This window comes from Mus caroli, unplaced genomic scaffold (assembly GCF_978045245.1).
Source record: "Mus caroli unplaced genomic scaffold, Mus_caroli_1 scaffold_7, whole genome shotgun sequence".
Taxonomy (NCBI): Eukaryota; Metazoa; Chordata; class Mammalia; order Rodentia; family Muridae; genus Mus; species Mus caroli.
The window spans coordinates 59,912,532-59,932,238 of NW_028227262.1; the positions used below are offsets into that span (position 1 = coordinate 59,912,532).

At 47.9% G+C, this 19,707-nt stretch overlaps 1 protein-coding gene across 1 annotated transcript in view; it reads left to right on the forward strand.

Moving 5' to 3' along the window:
* The window catches only part of Chchd6 (coiled-coil-helix-coiled-coil-helix domain containing 6), a 206,493-nt gene extending 187,809 nt beyond the window's left edge, over positions 1–18,684 (forward strand). Inside the window, exons 7-8 of the mRNA XM_021164904.2 lie at positions 17,099–17,234; positions 18,491–18,684. Coding sequence (XP_021020563.2) covers positions 17,099–17,234; positions 18,491–18,496 — 142 coding nt within the window. The 3' untranslated portion in view covers positions 18,497–18,684. The remainder of the gene's footprint in view (positions 1–17,098; positions 17,235–18,490) is intronic.
* Positions 18,685–19,707: the final 1,023 nt, after the last annotated feature.

Consider the following 19,707-nt stretch of genomic DNA (forward strand, 5'->3'; position numbering starts at 1 on the left):
GGATGAGCAGCCAGGAACTGAAACATGCCAAGATAAACATCTCCTCCTTTCAAGTTCTGTGTCTCAGGCATTTTGTTACAGTGACAGAATGTGGCTGACATAGTCATGTATATAGAGTACCCAGTTCAGAAAAGTACTAGTCCTAGGTTGTTGAGATACTACTAGGCTCACCACATGCAGCTGTTCACATAAGACTCGTCCCCTCTGAGATGTGCTGCCAGCCCTAAGTCCACATGGATTTCAACCACCCAGAACAAAACTCTGTAATGTCTCATAACGCCTTCCTGTTCTTACATGTTGGAATAACCCTTTGTTATATAACCCTTTGTTTATATAAGTGAAATGCACTATTGAAATTAATTTCACCTGCTTCACTTTTGCTATGAAACTATTAGAAAACTATAAGCATGCATGTAGCTTGCCTTCCACTTGTACTAGGAGGCAATACTGCCTCCCCTTCCTCACGACCTGCATGCTTCCTACTTTAGCATGCCTACCACCATGATTGCAACCCTACCCAAGAGAGCATGTGTGCCCCCAATGGAGAGAATAGTACTGGGTCCTGCAGGTGATGAGTTGGAGAAATAAACAGCAGTTCCTCTTGTTTCTGCTTTGAGCACAGGGAGGCCAGGAGCCATCAGTAGGCAAGTGAGAATCCACCCAAGTGGCTTCTGAGGAGAGGGTACTGTGACTTCTACCTCACTGTATGGTCACTAGATTTTTTTGGTTTGAGTATAGCAAGAACTAAACTGGCTTTGAACACAGTCTCCACCTTGACTCCAAGATGAGTTCACATGGCATGAGTGCAAACACACAAAGCACCAAGCAGGGTCTGGCTCAGGGTGAGGATGAGCTGTGTGGAAGCTGTGCTTATTCGTTGTCATCACTGACTCTTAGAATGCAGTGCTCCATTTAGACTCTTCAAAGTTGCGTGTGTGCATGTGTGCATGCGTGCATGTGTTTTTAACATCAATCTCATTAAAAGACAAATGCCAGGATTTAAAATGAATGCCTATCACAACAAGAAAGGACAAGTCTGTCATCAGGGTGTTCCTGTGCCCTTCCTCCTAGGGTCATGTTAGTAGGGCCTTGTCCTAGTCTGCTTTCTGTTGCTATGATCAAAACCAACTTGTGAGAAAATAGTTTATTTCAGCTCATAAGTTACAGACTGTAATCTAGGGAAGTAGAGAGGGAGTTCAAGTCAGGAACTGAAGCAAAGGGATAGCCTGCACTGGCTCCCACACTTACATTAGGTCCCTCCTCTTACAGCCTAAGTCCACCTGCCCAGGGATGGCACTGCCCACAGTGGCCTGGGACTTCATGCATCAACTAGCAATCAAGAAAATGCCCCACGGATATGCCCACAAGCCAGTCCTCTTGATATAGTTCTTGATATAGTAGAGGTTCCCTCTTCCCATGTGTGTCAGATTGACAAGATTAACAAGGACACACCAGTAGGTACCAAGGCAGTGTCACCCACAGGCCCTGCAGACTCCTAGGCTCCTCCTCAGGACTGACCTAGGCTCCTCTCTCATTCCTACTGTGAAGTCTCTACAGAAGCTCTGTTTGTCACCAACATGACCAAGGAGGCCACCTTCTGAAGTTTCCTTCCTTTGGGTGTTCTTTCCCAAACACCGACTCCTCCTGCATGCCTCTCCCTTAGGACTTCATGTAGACAATGGGCAGTCATATTTATCAGACCCTCTCTGTGCTCTTGGGAAATGACATTGAATACATTATCTCCCATTTATTGCCTTATTTTATAGGCAGTAAGATGGGGAGTCTCCAAAGTGAAGGCACTCACCAAGGTCACAGAGCTGATGAGTAGCAGCCGCAGGTTTCTGTCCAAGTCAGCCATCCTCCATCAGCTGTCACACAGGAGGTATGGCAAGGGAACGTGGCTGGCACAGGACTGACAGTGGAATTTCAAATGCCAGGGACTTGGGTTTGGTTTTGTCTTGGGAAGCCATCAAAAGTGTCTGAGCTTTGAAGTGACAGGATCAGATGGGTGTTTTCAGGAGATAATTCTAGGAGCTGTGTATTGTCTGCTAAGGCACAACTCTTCCATCCTAAACCCAAGTCCAAGAAATTACATTTGTCTATCTGATTTCATGCATATGCCAGCCTATTGTTCCAGCCTGTCTTTTTCAGTCTGTGTAACTGCCTCACTGTGTACACACATGTGTGTGCATGTACACATCCATCATGAGTGGGGGGCATAATTTGGCAGAAGACTGACTGCAGCTGGCTTCTAGCCATGCAGCCACTGGCTTATGACAACTGTGACTTGTGTTTCTCACATACCTGGGTAGTGATGGAACAAGATGGGGATACTGAGAAATGAGACTATCCCCTCACAAACACCCTGGAATTCACACCTTTTCCCAGCAACATTATTTGAGACTTCAGTTTTGAATTTCAGAGGAACTGGCAGCCTTTGCATCTTCTAATTCAGTGAATTTTTATTGAGTTTCTACTGTGTGGGCCAGGGCTTTTGTGCCTAGTGTTTCCTGGAGGTTTGTGTCCTTTTATAGTTACTAAAGGTGAAGTGTGTTTATATGAGATAGTACTGTGACAACGGACACTGAAAATTCACTTAGGTCCCATGCTGAACACTTGCCATTTGCAGTACATGTCTTTGGCATCTACCCTCAGTCTGGTTTACTGTTTTCTATAGCATCTTCATATTACAAGTAACACAAAATACATACCAGAGAGTTCACACATCTGTGTATGTATGTAGTTATAGATAGGCTTCATCTTAAGATGTTTTTCGGAGCCGGGCGTGGTGGCGCACGCCTTTAATCCCAGCACTTGGGAGGCAGAGGCAGGTGGATTTCTGAGTTCGAGGCCAGCCTGGTCTACAAAGTGAGTGCCAGGACAGCCAAGGCTACACAGAGAAACCCTGTCTCGAAAAACCAAAAAAAAAAAAAAAGATGTTTTTCAAAATGAAAACCAGTGTCATCTTTTGACTGAATAATTATAAAAATGGTATACATGTTTTATATTCATATATGTAATGTTACTATATAATAAAAATATAGAAAAATATAAGGAAAGTTTTTTTTTAATCTAAGTCTTTCCTATATTGGGATAATCATCACTCAGTTCACAGAGTGCAGCCACAAACCAGGCAAATAAGCCATGGGTCTCATGCAGTGCACATCTGTCCTTGGACTAACCTTATTCATATGTGGACACCTTTCTGGTCAGTAGATGTCTAATTATGTCTTCATATTAATTACCTGCCACTCTTCCATATGGTTACTTCAGAGATTCTTGAGCAGTCCCCTATCACAAGCTTGGGTAGTTTCCAGCCCCTTCTTAAGGTGGCCTGCACTCTGACAAATGGACTTGCCTGGCTTCCTACACATTTGTTTAAGTTTATCTAGAAAAAGTGGCTAGTTCAAAACCTGTACCAAGAGAGCCAAATACACATATTTTAGTATACTGATGTTTTTTCCACTGGCCCTCCAGGAAGTACAAGTGCCATTTTCTACAGCACACAGTGATGGAGGAGGGTGTCCATTTTCCCATGGCTTCCCAAGCTGGTACTATAACAGTGGTTTGGTTTGGTTTGGTTTGGTTTGGTTTGGTTTGGTTTGGTTTAAAACACCTTTGCCAATTTCACTCGGGAAGACAGCCCTGGTTTCTACAACTCATTTCTTCAGTTACTAAGTGTTGCTGTCCACTTCCTCTTTCCGTGGCTCACTTACTGGCAGCCTGTGTTCATTCTTACGAGCCTGTGCCTTAGTGTTGCCACTAACCCTGGTCTCTCTTATGGACTGCTCTAGCTCACACTTGCTTTCGGGGCTGATTTTTAGATAGGAACCAAGTATATTTTTGTTCATGTTTTTGTTTGTGATTTGTGTTGTATTGCAAAGGCTTTCCTCCCCCCATGACTGTAATCCCAGGCAATAGTACTTGTGTGATTTTTCATTTCGTACCCTTAAACTGTTACTCTAAATAGCCCACTGGGGTCCACTTGGGAGCCAGACGTGTGCACAGATCAACTTCTATTTTCTCTGAGTAGGAATCCTTTGTCCTGTTGGTTATGATCTAAGTTTCTTCTACCACACGCTAAGTCCCACTTGCATACACAGATCTGCTTCTAGACTCTTTCCCAGGATCAGCCTGCATATTTTAAACACACTTAAAATGTATTATAAAACTGCCATGATTCAAAATATTATATTTCTAGTAGAACAAGCTTTTCTACCTTGCTTATCTTTTTCTAACTTGTTTTTTTTTCTTTTTTTAAGATGTATTTAGAATCATTTTGTCAAATTTCTCCAACCCTACTCATTCCTAGCTAGAAAAAGAAATGAAAATCTGGTAAGGTCTTTTTTTGGATAAGTGCATCCTCTTGAGTACATTCCATCCAATCAAATTGCCATCCTTATTGTTTGGCTGCTTATCTGGAAGGCACTCCCAACCCATAGCCGGGCTAAGGACAACACAGAGGAATCCTGTGCCCTTAACCAGGCCTCCTGAGTGCTGTAGTTGTCACAGATTTGCTTCAGCACTGTTTCTCTGCAGAGCCATATCCTGGTCTGAGCTGGTAACTCATCCCTCCTCAACTGCATGTGCCCTTCATGTACTTCCCAAAGTGTCCTCCATGACTAACATACAGCCTTTCCTTTATGAAACCTCTACCTGAATACAACTACCACCTCATAAATGAGGTTCCACCTGCTGCCCTAGCAGCCTCTCCTTCCTTTCTGATCCAGAACATTGTCCATGAATTGGTCCTGACTTAGTCGTTAGGTCCTTCATACAGGCCTGCTCCTTTACCTTTTCTGCCACTAACAACCTTGACAGTTTTAAAGAAAGTATAGGACTCTCATCTGTAGGGCGATACCTTGGCCTGTGTTTGCCCAGTGTCCCCTCACAACCACAGACAAGCCATATGTCCTTGGAGACCAATGCTATGTTCTAACAGGGTTTTGTCCCATTGGGAGACCTGAGGCTCCCATCTATTACTTGGGCATATTGACATAGGCCTATTCTGCTTGTAAAGACCCCATGTTCTCTGTTACCAGTTAGTAGTGTTTTATCAAGAAGTACCATGGTAAGCTGACATCTCCAGACTGTCACTAAAGCCTGTATGTATTGACATGCTCACCCAGTCAGCCACCACAGTGATGGATGCTGAGGGGTGATTGCTTATGTTCTGAATGTCTCCTGTGTTTCTGGATTGCTATTCTATTACTGGAGAATCTCACCTTCCACCTCCAGCTCTACATTCACTTACCTGGTTCTATGTGGAAGGCCCAGAAGTCACATTTGTTCATTCTTACTTATTGTTTATTCTTACTTATTTAATGGAATGGCCTGGATTTCAGATTTTGGATTAAGACTGCTCCTCTGTCTTTTCCCTCATCTCTTCTTTCTCAATGTACATCTTAACTTGTTCAGGGAATGTCTCCATTGTGGTCTTGATCTCCCTCTGTTCCACGAGTGGAGCCTGCCATTTAAGGAGTTATGTGCCTTTGATTAATGGACAATACTGGACACCAGCTTCTGGGCCTGGGTGTTCTTGGTGCTGTGCTGCTCTCACTGTTCTGGGTAGTCTCAGTAAGTGAGCTAGGAGACACATGTATGCATGGACTACATGGATGTTCATATGTGTACACATGTGCAGAACTGTATCCTTGAGGATTTCCATTTCTATCGTTTATATCAAAATTCCCAACACCTAAAAGTTCTTAGCCCTTTTCCATGGTCCCTTACTACCGTCAGCATAGGAGCTGCTCTCTGTCAATGAACTGTTGTGTTCAGCTGAAGCCTTCTCCCAAGCACTTAGACTGCCTTTTTGCCATCTGCCTTAATTTCCCTTTGCCCCTCTTAGCAGCATTATTCTCGTGGTACCCTCTCTATCAGGATGCCACTTCTCCTTCTTATGCTGGAGGGTTAGATGGGAGGGAAAGGGCTAGTCTCCTGTTTCAGGAAACAAGCACAAAACCCTTCAAGGACTCCAGATTGACAATTTCAGAAAACAGACAGAACATTGTGACCATCACATGGCTGGCGATGGTCAGTTTCCTCTCCAAGGGCCAGAGGGTCAAGGGCTCTACTGGACCGCCATAGGTTATGGCCTGCCTTGTGACTGTGAGGTCAGCTCTGGTTCAAGGTCAAGTTCAGGTAGCAGAGGATATGATTGTTTGGGGATGCCTTCTGCACAAAGAGTACATCGCTTCTTTTATCCTAAGTGACATGTGAGATTCAGGAGAAGGGAAGCTCTGGAGAAGATCCTCTTTGGCTCCTCTTTAATCACCAGATAGGGAGTGGAACTGTCATCCTGCTGCCTGCCTGCACATGATGGAACAGACCCAGTGACCAGGTTTCTTCCTAGAAAACACACAGCTCATTCTAGGCTTTTCTATATGGCCCCAGTATCTACATGTGTTCAGGTAAGGGTGGTGCGGGAGGGGCAGGACCCATGGGTGGGATGAGTTTACGTGTGAGATGTCAGTTGTGTGCATTCCTAGAATCCCCAAAAACAGTGAGTTTCACAAAAAATAAACTCTAAATAGATCAAAGTCCTAAATGTAATGCACAAACTCCCAGAAGATAAGAGTCAAAGGAGTTGAGTTTGATGGTGAGAGAATGGATTGACACTGGACTTCATTAAGACAGTGAGGATGGCTGAAGAAGGGGTGGGTCCAGAATGGCCACTGCTCTAGTCAAGTCTTGTCTGGAAGGGTCAGAGAGTGAGTAGAGCTCTAGGGGAAGTATTAGCAGACAGCATGGAGATAGATTACAGGTGTAATGCACTAGACAGAGGGTGTGCATGGTCAGGCTAGATCTAGGGGCTGAGGCCAGAGAAAACACTGAAAATATTCAGAGTATTCCTAGTGTCGAGAGTGTGGAAGGCCTAGGGTGCTAATGGCATTTGGGAGCCCAGGTTTCGAGGGATCCAAGAGGCTGGTTTGAATATACTGCACAGTGAGGCTGTGCAAGTTAGAGTTGGAGAAAGGGTCTGACTGTGTTGAGGGTGCCTGCAGGGCAGACCCACAAGGAGATGTCTAAGCATCACAGGCTCAAGTGCTTGCCTTCCTGTCTTATGTCTTATGAGATGACAGTGTTCTCTCAAGAGCACATGGCACGAGATCCACTTTCCCTTTTGGGTGGCAAACTGAAGCAGAACATGCCCAGCAACCTGAGCTCTAGGCTATGGCAGTCTAGCCAGCCACACTAATTGGGTGGGTGGCTATGGGTGCCTTTGGAGTAGTCCTGTCATGCAGATACACCCTGTGCTGGCTAGTGCTGTATCAACTTAACACAAGCTAGAGTCTTCTAGAAGGAGGGAACCTCTACTGAGAAAACACCTCCATAAGATCAGACTCTAGTAAGCCTATAGGGCATTTTCTTTATGACTGATAGATGGGGGAGGGCTGAGCCCATTGTGTGTAGTACCACTCCTGGGCTGGTGTACCTGGGTTCTATAATAAAGCAGGCTGAGAGAGATAGTAAGCTGTCCTTCCCTCCCCCAGTAGCCTTTGCATCAGCTCCTGCCTCCAGGTTCCTGCCTTGTTTGAGCTCCTGCCCTGATTTCCTTCAGTGATGGATTACAATATGGAAGTGTAAGCCAAATAAATTCTTTCCTCCCAACTTGCTTTGCTTATGGTGTTTCACCATACCAATAGTTCCTCTTCTGGATGCTTCTAGATGCTACCTTGTGCAGTTGGCCCAGGCTGTACAGGTGAGCTGCAGAACACTTCACAGCAGGCAGCTGCTGCTTGAAGATGCTCCATGTGTACAGGTTCCACACACAGAACCAGAGGATATAGCAGGGTCTCTAGCCTTGGAAGACTCCTCAGATCTGGAGGAAAAGGGAGGCGGAGTCACTTAGGACAAAGGCTGCCAGGCACAAAATGTGGGAGGTGAGTATCAGGGGAAAAGCGGGCTCCAGAAGAAGACACTGACTGTCAGAGAGAGTAAGAAAGCCCAACCAGCATGTACAAAAGTAGAGCCCATGTAAGTCTCAGCCACAGAACCTGTGCACAGTAGAGTGCCTGTGACTCTTAGTTATTGATGCTTTGCCAACTTCAGATAAGGGGTATCTGCCTACTGCTAGGTATTTTGTGCAGACCTGCAAAAGTAAATGTAATATATTATGGCTCCTGCCTTCCAGGCATCCTGGTTTAATGGAGAGACAGCTCTCACATGACCTTCCTACAGCATGCATGTATGGTTTTCAGGTGGGTAGTAGGTAGGGCCTAGGACCCTCAGCAGCAGCAGCAGAAGCCCAACAAGGGCCACAAAGCCTTAGGTGACTGGAGACCTGGATGCAGAGACAGAGTCAAGAACACATCTCCCAGTGAGAGGGAACCAGAGAGATAGGAGGCCAGTGCACACTCTCATGGGTAGGCAGTAGTAAGACAGTATGGACCCAGAAGAGCATGGCACATGTTAAGAGAATGACCCATAGTGTGTTCTCCTAGCAGCAGCTCATTTAGCAGCTGTTACATGCAGTACTGGCAGTGCTGAGAGTAAATGGGCAATAGTAAGAGTTGCAGAAAAGAGAAGGAAATGCAGCCAGTGATAACTCTGCGGTCACCACATCCAGCTTCAGCCTACAGTACTGAGGTTCTCGGTAGAAAAGAGGGGAACTTGAGCATGGAGACAGGTAGGTTTGCTAGTCTGCTGGGTGAGCACAGGCCCTATGTGACTGGAGAGCTGGAGGCAGCGAGAACAGTCAGAGTCCCCTGGGAACTCGTGCTCAGAAGACAGCTGTTTCTATGTGAGAGGGCATACACAGACTCTAGGCCTTGGGATGCTAGAGTCATGTATAGACTGTAGAGGGCTCTGAACATCCACATGACTGTAGAGGGTTCTCATCTCTAACAGGTAGCAGGAACCAGTGAAGAGCTGGGGGCTGCCTTGCAGTCTGATGATCTTCCACCCTGCTAATAGCAGGACAGTAAATCCAGAAGCCATGGAAGGCTTGAGGAATATGGGCCCTGAATCTAGGTGGCCAGAACAGACAGGTGAGCAGAGGTTTTTCTGGGATTTGGAATCTGGATAGCTCCAATACAATTCCACTCTGCCCCATTTGGGCCTCTGAGACACCTCCTTCCTATTGTCACCTGTCCCAGGACAGCTTAGGGACAAATCCTATGAAAGCAGTTGTCTTAGTTAAGGTTTTTACAGCTGTGAACAGACAACCATGACCAAGGCAACTTTTATAAGGACAACATATATTCGGGGCTGGCTACCAGGTTCAGAGATTCAGTCCATTGTCATCAAGATGGGAACACAGCAGCATCTAGGCAGGCATGGTTCAGAAAGAGCTGAGAATTCTGTATCTTCATCTGAAGGCTACTAGCAGAATACTGGCTTCCAGGCAGCTAGGACAAGGGTCTTAAGCCATGCCCACAGTGACACACCTACTCCAACAAGACCACACCTACTCCAGCAAGGCTACACCTCCAAATAGTGCCATTCCCTGGGCCAAGCATATACACATCACAGCGGTGCTGTCCTTCGATTACAGACCAGACTACCTCAGAGTCTGTGCAGGTTCAACTGCTTTGGCTGCTGTGGTTGGGGTGGGGCCTCTACTTTGTGCTTTATGGCTCCCTCAAGGCTGAGGTAGGCGTGTTCTCTTCACCAGGGTACTTTTACTGGTACATGGAGCCAGTACCCACACACACCACATTCATAGGTGGGTGCATACTCAGATGGAGGGCACATCATAGAAAACAAGAACTGGTGTCCTTGGGTCTAGAATGGGGTATAGAATGATGCAGGTGCTAGTAATGAGTTGGGAAGACAGAGAGGAACAGAATAGACAATCTGATCATGCATCATTTCCTATTGTTACAATCACATGAATTCTGAAAATGATGTTTAATGTGGGACTCAGAGGCTCACAGGACCATTAGGAAAGATGCAAGACAGGAAGTCAAGTGAGATAATAGGTCATAGATCAGGAGGAATAGCAACCCGGAAGACCTCAGCCTCAAGCACTGAGGCTGGTAGCTCTTGGGGAATATGCCAGACATCTCAAAATTCTCTGAGCTCAACCAGCTACTAGGACCCTCGGCTTCAGGGTACCAGGCTACGGCTCTTAAGAGTGGGCTTCTCCCTGCTGCTAGAGTCAGCTTCAGGCTGCTAGGCCAGAGCCCTGAAAAGTGAGGCTTCTCTGCAGTGGTCCAGGCCTTACAGTATTTCTCTGTAAGATACTGGGAACTTCTGACTAGGAGCTTGGCTCTGGAGTTGAAGTAGGCCTGCCTGCTGTGTGCCCGTCCCTGTCAGGTCGGTCCCATTCCATCATACAGAGGGCCTTTCCGTGTAAATCAGCTATGCTGTCTTAGACCTAGGGCTTCCTCACTAATCAGCCAATGCCAGTGGTTTACCGCTCTCCATAGCTCCATAAGAGCCATGCTCCCGTGGCTTCTTGTGGTAGAGCATCAGCATCTGCAAGTCAGCCAACCTGAAGAGTATGACCTCCATCCAAAACACCAAGACACCCTCTACACCAGGGCTCCCAATGCCCTGTACTTCTAACAACATTCCTAGCACTTGACTTCCTTTAGAATAGACTTCACACATGAGAACAGTCAAAGCCACTGTAGGGCCAGACACAGTGTGACAGCCACTGTGAGCTGCTCCACAGAAGCCATGGCCACTGCTAGTGTCCTCTATTAGGACCCTCAGAACCATATACCACATGCATCCCTGGGTTCTTGCAACATAAACTGGCCAAATACACTGGTCTTTGTGGAGGACAGCACTTCCTCCTATAGCTTTGGCGCATCTCCCAACAGTGGCAGGGGAAAGTTCTGGCATGTTTCCATGTACCCTGAGAGGTACTATCCTGGGGTCTTCATGCAAGAGAAAGCTAACCCTAGGCTGCATCATGGAGAAGCCCAGATGCCACCCTAAGAATGCCTATGGACCTCTGGCTTGAGGGTAGGTGGACAATATCTACTCAAGAAGTTGCCACATTTCCTGGGGTCCGAGGAGTAGAGGGACTAGGCACAAGACTAAGGCTCTGTCTTCACCCTGTCATACTCAGCATTATTCAGCAAACACTTAAAGTTTCCAGGTCTGTACTGGGACTTGCTCACTGAGAACCTCAACTTTGTGGAAGAGGCTGAGCAGGACACATGTTTCTTGACCTGGGCATAGCTGGCTTTGCCTTGGGTTTTGAGCTTATCACTAGGACTAAAGCAGACCTCAAAAACCAGGCCCATATGGATGGCACGGTCCCTCAGAGCAGAGTATGACCTTGGTTAGAGAGATCCCTCTAGTTAGTGTCAGAGGGCTGAATTATAGAAGTAGAACAGATTAGAGTATGATAAACCAGTGAAGATGGACAGCTTTCCCAGGTGGCAAATGACCAAGATTCCAGAGAGAATGGAATGGGATTAGGAAGGGCCCTTCCTTGAGGAGGCCAGAAAAAGGAACCTGGTCCCCTGAAACTGTAGTTACAGGTAGTTGTGAGAAACCATGTGAGTGTTGGCAACCAAACTCGGGTCCTCTGGAAGAGCAGCAAGCTCTCTTAGCCACTGAAACATCTCTTCAGCCCCAACTGAGGGCCCTTCTTCAGTTGCCGGAGAGCCTCAGATCACAACTACAGAGACTACTGTGGGACATCTGTCCCAATATAGTCACCCTCAGACATTGAAGACCACAGTTACCTGCTCTTTCACACATGGGGGGGGGGGCGGGGGAGAGTATACAAGTATACATACAGTTCCTCCCTCTCATCCCACTTAGCCCTGTGCCTCTTACCAGACTATAGTTCTCGGAGGGATGGGCATCTGAAGAGCAGACTGACAATGATCCCGAGTGGCATGTTAATCAATAGTGGATCCCTGGGTCCCATTTACCCAGGTTGAGTGGCACATGGTCGATAGCAGCCAGTTAACCCAGTCCCTTGCAGCCTGCCTGTCTGAATAGTGCCTGCACCCTGGCCACAGAATGGAACAGAAGCCGCCTTTGAGCAGCTGGGCAGGACGTGACGGAGATGAATGGCTAGTGTGTGTGGAATCTCGCTGCTGCTGCTATAATAAAAAGCCTGCTCCAAGGTCCACACCAATGTTTCCTTGAAATTAAATATGAGGAGGACAGATAATAGCCAGATTCCATACCAGGCCAATACTATCAGATTGATGTTAGCAGTGATAATAGGAGAAGGATAAGTTGATGAGATCCCATTTATTAAATAAAGTGAGAGAGACAAAGGATGGGGGCTGCATGTGAGCAGGTGTACAGTGAGCACCTCACAAGAGGCAGCTTGGGAAGGAGGAGCATCCTGGATTTGCTGCAGGGACTCCTCTTGCCTGCTGAGGCTGCAGTGTAAGTGACAACAGGGGAAGATGCTATCCCCATAGTGATGCTGGCATGGGAGCAGGGGAGATCCTGCCCCTCTAGCCTCCTATTGTCTCCACCTTGTCATGTTCCTTGGTTTACCACCGACTTTGCCTTCCCTTGTGTGGAGCCTTCCCTACAACACCCTTCCCAAGTTGAGTCAGCAAGTTTCTAGGCCATGGAGAAGTCCTGGTATAAGCCTGTGTTTTGTTTCTTTCCCGTACCCCTGATTGTCTTTTCTTTTGAATTTTGTGGCATTTTCTAAAAGTTAAGTGTCTTTAAACACGGGCTGTGGAAATGGATACCCAGGCTCTTCTTGTCATGCCCATGTCTTATTATTGCATGCATTGAGAAAACCACTTAGGCTTTTTGAGACTCGTCCCTGCGTGCAGAGTGAGACAGCAATGCCTATCTCACAAAGCTGCTGTTTGTATTCTGGGGGACATGGTACAGTGTTAGTACTATATGTTGGACACAGTAGGCCCTAGCACAGTCGAGTTAATCAGAATAGCAAAGATTTTACCTACATGCTCTCCCATACGTGTCTGGGCTTTCTTCCTAGGCTGTTTACTTGGATTATACATCCTCTTTGCCTTCTCCTTTCCCCATGCTGTTCTTCACCCCAGCTGTCTCCCAGGGTGTGGGCTACTTAGGGAGCAAGGTGTCTCTTTGTAGAGCTGCTCATGGGATACTTACCCTTCTCTTGACCACAGTCAGTTTACCTCTAAGTGTAGATGGTGTTTGACTTCATTGGGGTTACCATTACTATAACCATTACTGAATCACAATGATCAAAAGCAACTTGGAGAAGAAAGGGCTTCTTTGGCTTATACTTCCACATCACTGTTTATCACAGAAGGAAGTCAGGGCAAGAACCTGGAAGCAGAAGCTGATGGAGTGCTTGCTTAGCCTACTTTCTCATAGAACCCAGCCCAGGAGTGGCACCACCTACAGTGAGCTGGGCCCTTTCACATCAGTCATCAAGCAAGAAAATGTACAACAGGTTTGCCCACAGTGGGGGTATTTCCTAAGTTACAATCCCCTCTTCCAAAACAACTCTAGCTTGTGTCAAATTGACATAAAACTAGTCACTGTCTTACGAGGTTGGGGTCAGAGACATTGCTGAGCCTGGTATCCATCCTGGTGCATGCATAGTAGCTGTTTGGTAGCCCAGAAGCTAGTGCCGAGGACATTCTGAACCTTGATACCCCGCTGCCATCCTCCACTCCACCACTGCCACTCTGCCTCCTGTGTTTTCTTGTGCTGCCACTCAAGGCCACCAAAGTGCAAGGTATGTGCAGTTCCTGGCCCTCTGACCCAGTGCAGTGGAGGAGCTGCCGGTACTCCTGGTAGCCCCCTGCACTCCTTAGCTGATAAGGTGTAGTACAGCCTTCACCTCTGCCCTTAGAGCACAAACGTCTCATGTGGCTGTCTCTGCCCTTTTTCTTCTCATGAGAGTGTGAACTAGATTACCACTGGGGTTGGCTCATTCTACTTCTCTGTTACCTGTCTTTACTAAGTGTATCCATAGCCACACTGTGTCCAAATACGGTCATGTTCCAAGGCCCAGGAAGGATGTAATCAGTAGAGGAAACACCGAGCCTCTCACTTCTAGATGTGCTTATTCCTGATCCCCTTTGAGAGCCAGTTTCTATCTTGGCAGACATGTGGGCTCCAGATTGATGTAAACTAAGCAGAAATATAGATGTGCACCTCAGAAATGAAAAACCTGACCTGCTTCTGGTATGTTAAGGTGATGTGTGATCTGGGTGAGGGCTGTGGCACTGGGGATCTGACTTTTGAGCCATGTGCTATAAGACTTTGCATTTACTGAGTGTGTGTTGAGACCATTGCCCTCGTCAGCTGACCACCTAATTCACAAGAGTATTCTTACCGGTTGGAGCTGTTTTGTAACAGGTCACCTTGAATGGGGTAAAGCCATCCAACACCTGCTTCCAAATGGTTTGACCTGACTAGCCCTACCCTACTTCAGAGAAAGATTCACTTCAGGAGCTATGCCTCTCCTCAGATTCTTCTGTGCACAACAGATAAAACTGTTGACATTTGCCTGCCTGTGTGTACTCCTACTGTGCTGAAGTCCCTGTGGAAAGGGATCGTGGCCTCAGCAGTAGCAATGCTGTGCAAGAGATAGATTTCACACAGCCCAGTTTCTCCCTGCCTAGGAACCCACTAAGTCTTCTCTGAAGTTTTCTCTCAGCTCCCAGGCCCTCTTATCAGAGAGCAGTCATCAGTGAGGTGGGCAGCCCTAGGAGCCATGAGAAAAGAGGCTAGTGATGAAGCCACTCTCTCCTCACTTGCAGCTCAGTCTGTATCAGCAGCTCTGTCGTACATGTATGGAGGGGAATGTGAGTCAGAGGCTGGCTCCCAGTGTACCTCACACTGGGCCCAGGAGCCTGCCAGGGTACTTTCTCAATAAGGCCAGTAAGCCTCATACCACTTAGAGCTGAGGTAGTAGCCTCTGGTATCTGCCTGGTACCTGCAGGCCATGATTATGCAGGGTTAATTCTGTGCAGGGAGGATGCCTGCACCTTCCCAGGTGTGAGACAGAGAACAGAGCCAGGAGGGGAGACAGTGGGATAGGGGTGCAAGCTAGGACTTAAGGTGATGAGGGACCACAGAGCATTGCTCATAGAGAACACTTGTCTGAGACATGAAGCCACTGAGAACTCTGTCTTCCAAGGCCATACAACTCCAAAAGGCCCATGAATGGACAAGCTCTTGGGAAGTTACAAAGGAAATAATGCCACAGTACCCACAGTTCCTCTCTCTGTACATCAGGTAGAACCTGCCAAGGGGGTCTCCAAAGGATCAGGAAAAGGGCAACTCTCCCTCATGTATCTGAAGATGTGATGTAAATAAATGCGAAGGCAAAGACCCCAGATGACTTGTTGGGAGGAAGCCCCCTTGAGCAGCATTGGGCACAACTATGAGATTTGGGGAGCTTCAGTCCTGTATATGGGTTTTCTCTCCTGTGGCCTGGCAGCTTGCCATAGCATCCCAGCCACCCTGCCTACTTCTGTTGCAAACCTTCTATCTTGTTCAGACCTCCATTGATTCTTATTGTCCCAGCTAAATATGGGTTCTTCACTCCTTCACTGGCACATGTCTTAGGGATAGACCTATGACTAAGATCTGCTAAAGGTGAACTGGGTGAGTGAGGTTTCTAGGAAGTCAGGCCTGATTAAATGAGGCACCGAGCCTAAAGAGGAGATACTCCATGATGATTGTGGTCCAGGGCTGGTTCAGGAAGAAGGATGGACCCCAGGCAGCATCATGAAGCAAATGGCAGTGGTCAAAAGTGCCCATTCAGACACCTGGGCTGGGCATAAGACATTGCAGACTTACGTCCTAAGCCCCTCATTACTTTGCTGCTGGTTCTCCTTAACTGATGACTTTCACTTGGTTGAATTATCTTGATAACAGCACTCTCCCCTCTGGTGTCTGCTGCATGGCTGACACTCTCAATTCAGAGGTGCTGGGCAGGAGAACAGCAAGCTGGCCTGGAACACAGCTTGCAGAATACCCATCCTTTTTATTGCCAAAGAATGTGAGGAATGGCTCACTGCAGCTTTATAACTGTCAGGTGTCACTACAAGTTCACCACAGCTGTTACAAACATGGGGGAGCTTTGGCGAAAACCCATCTGGAAAGCTGATGGGTAGATGGCACCACCACAATGTCAATAAATATGCCCTCCCCATACACTGGCTCTGTGATGTAACTTCTCCATACCACAGTTTTCTCATATGGGAGAAGGAAATAGGGAAGAATAAATAACATGTGCCCCACATGTGCGGGGAGAGGTAATGGGGGAATGTTTTTCACCAGAGTGCTGCTGTGTGAGCTACTGGGGTGGGGTGCAAGAGCGTAAGTGTGCAGAGGACCCTGAGTAAAGGTGTTAAAGAATGAGTGTGAAAGAATGGGTGAGGGGAGTGTGTAGATGTGGGAGGGGTGTGAGTGAGTGCATGCAAGTGGGGGGACTCTGGGATCATAGGAGAATGTGTGTGGGAGTGTGCATAAGGTGCGTGAGAGTATGTGTAGCTGTGTGTGTGTGAGTTGTGGGAGCACTGGATATGTGACAGTGAAGGAGGCAGGGGAAGAGAGCTTACATGGAACAAAAAGGCATCTGGTAGTGGTCCTGTCAAAGGTGGCCCCAGGGAGCTGGGAGGGGCACCTGTAACTGTGTAATCTGTTGTTTACTTTTTTATCACTTGTTTTGCATCATAATAGTAAAAAGCCAGCATATTCATTTGTTGTAGATTCTGAAACTATTTTGATAAAGGAAGAAAGAAAATATAGTAAAATGCCTCAACACATCACTACAAACTATCTCTAAGACGCATATTTTTGTTTTATCTTTTGGCTATCTCTGTAGGTTTTCTCTGTCACAGTAGTAAAATTAGAACAAGGGTTTGGGAGGAAGTGGCATTCCTGTCTCACATGGCTGTGGTACCAGGTCAACAATGCACTGAAGACCCCTTGGACAGAGCCTGACCCAGCTGCCACCAGGCTCCTCACCCTTCCTGGTGACACTGGGGACTCATGGCAGCAGCCAGTCAGCATACAGCCCTATACCCCAGCCCATTCAGTATTGGCCACTGGCCAGAGGACCAGACCCTGCACTCCTCACTTTGGAGTGAGCTGGCCCATGGATAGACATCCAGAGCTTATCTAGTGTCTTTCTGGGTGTTGAGTGTGAGTTCTTGCCTCTCATGCCTTCTAATACCAGCCATCTGTTCTTATCGTCCCCCAGGCCCCGCAGAGTGGAGCCTGTGTGCTCTGGCCTACAAGCCCAGATCCTCCGCTGTTACCGTGACCATCTGCATGAAGTGCTTCTGTGCTCAGACCTGGTCAAGGCATACCAGCACTGTGTGAGCACTGCCCGCAAGGTGAGGCCACCTGCCTTAGTGTGTATGCCTGGGGCCCTGCATTTAGACGTCCCATCCTCAACCTTGCTCAGAACCATTTTTCACCACTTTTGGGACCCCAAACATATCCGTGGGAGTAGTATTCCCTGTGCTCCTCTTCCTGGCTAGGCTTATGTAATCTGTCCACCTTCCTGGAACAAGTGGCAAACTTCTCACCTTTCAGCAGAGGGGCTGAGAAAAGGACTATCCAGTTATACCCCTAGCCTTCCTTGACAGAAACAGCTCTAAGCCTTGCTCCTTCCACCCTGTGTCGGTGGCCATTTTCAGTCCCTGTGCCCCCTTAGTGTATCCCACCAGTGTACCTTCATTGCACTGAGTAAAAACCTGGAAAAGGTGATACTGATGATATTGGACAGACTACAGGAAGTTCCAATGTGCCTCTGTCACTACACATGCCTAAAAGAGGCTTGTGACCTTTCAAGCTCTCCTTCCTGGCCCCACACCTAATGTTCCTGGAAACATCAGAGGCCAGCTGGGCCCCCAAGCCACCTCTAAACTGTGCATGCAGTCTGGCACAGTGTGGGCTTCAGCACCCAGACTCACAGGGCACCCTGTGACCAAGATGCCCTACTGGAAAAACTTGGTGTCCTCTGCCAGCTGCACAGAACATGGTCCCTGGCAGAAGTGAGATAGGAATGAAGAATCCTCAGGAAAGACGTGCTTCCAAAAGCAGTTAGATGGCAGAGGCATTCCTGTCCAGCTCAGGACACCTGAGGGCTTTCCTCTAGGTATAGAGCTATAAACCTGCCTAGAGGTATGCAGAGCTCTCTAGAGCAGGAACCTGATTGCATAGTTGCATTCTCCCAGTGCTTCTCTTAGAAAATCCCTACTTGTTAAGCTAGAGAACAGGGAGGATCTTACTTAGGTAGAGCAGAAGTGGGCAAGGCTGCACTAGGCCAGGGTGGGGGTTAGCCATACCACTGTAAGAACAGAGAAGGGAGCTGGGCCCTTGGGGATAAAGAGGTGGTGCTGGCTATTATTGCTACAGAACATGTTAAGTAAGAGCCTATGTCCTGCTCAGCAGTGGGGAGAGACCCAGTCTAGGTCTCAGGCCAGCTAACTGACTCATAGCCAGTTATACTGCAGGGAAATGGCCACTATCCAGTGCAGTCTGCAGGAGCCTGGAAATCATGGGGCTGAGATCTCTTACAGCCCCAGCCTGGGCCATCTCTGGGGATGAAGAGGGCTCAGCTGAACTCTGGCTGTTCTCTTTGAAGGGCTGAGGAGCAGCATCCTTCCTGGAGCCTTGAAGAAGGGACCGATCATGGGACCACAGACCATGGCCCCCAGGCCCTGCAGTCTCTAACTGAGCACCCATATGCCTCTGAGCATGGGGCTGCCATGCTCAAGAAACAGTATGTGCTACTGATTGAAAACAAATAAAGCAGATGTCTTTGTTTGCAGTCATTCACTCATTGGCACCCAGTCACTTCTGTTGACTCTTTGTCCAGCCGTCTGTTGGTCACCAGTAGCACAGAGCCTCACAGGACAGATTGCTTCTCAGGGGGAATACTAGGCCTGGCAGGGGATAGCATGGAAACCCATAACTACATGGACACACAAAAGCCACCATGGATCAAGTATGAGAGGAAAAAAGAGAAGTGGTGTTTGGAGGGATGGTGCCAGCATCGAGAAGGACCTTCTGTTTACTCTCAGGAAGACTGGTGGGTAATTGCAGGACAGAGCAGAGCCATGAGGAGTGGGCCCCAGGTAAGGAGGCCCCTCTGTAGCTAAGGGGGCAGTGGGCATGAGAAGAAAAGGAAGTTGGGAAAGGGGCATCTGGGCTGGGAAAGCCAGGCCTTGAGCAGAGGCAGTGCTGTTCAGGTACCTGGAGCCATGTCATTCTCTCACAGGAGGGGCAGATTGAGGTAGGGCCATGGCAGAAAGCACTGTGGTCTGCACTGCCCAGGAGGAGGAAGCCACCCTGCTCTGGTGGGCCAGAGCAGGTGTCTGAATAGGAGATAGAAAGGGTGGACAGCTTTCAAGGCTCTGATATGGTGCAGGTGGCAACACTGTGGTTCAAGTGTGAGGACCGGCCTGCCAGTGGGCAACCTTCTTCTCTATGACAGCACACCAAACACCAGGACCACACTGTAGCCTGCATTATGTCCTGTCCTGACAGGGATTTGGGTGGAACTTGCAGTTCTCTGGCCTTTCTGCTGGTAACCTTGTACTTCCCATTCAGGTTCACTCAGGGAGTCCCTGTGCCATCTGGAGCTGAGTGCCCCACACTCCGGCTTAGCAGCTCATCCCTGTACCTCTCCCTCAAAGCCCAAGGGAAAATTAATGTTTGAGAGATACTCACAATCTAGCCAGGTTTGCCTGACGGTCTTATTTAGCCACACTGTGGGATCAATGGTCAAGAAAGGCAGCCACAGCACCCTCCCTCTGTGTTCTGGGTGAGTGCCTCACAGTGTGTAGGGAAGCTGAAGAG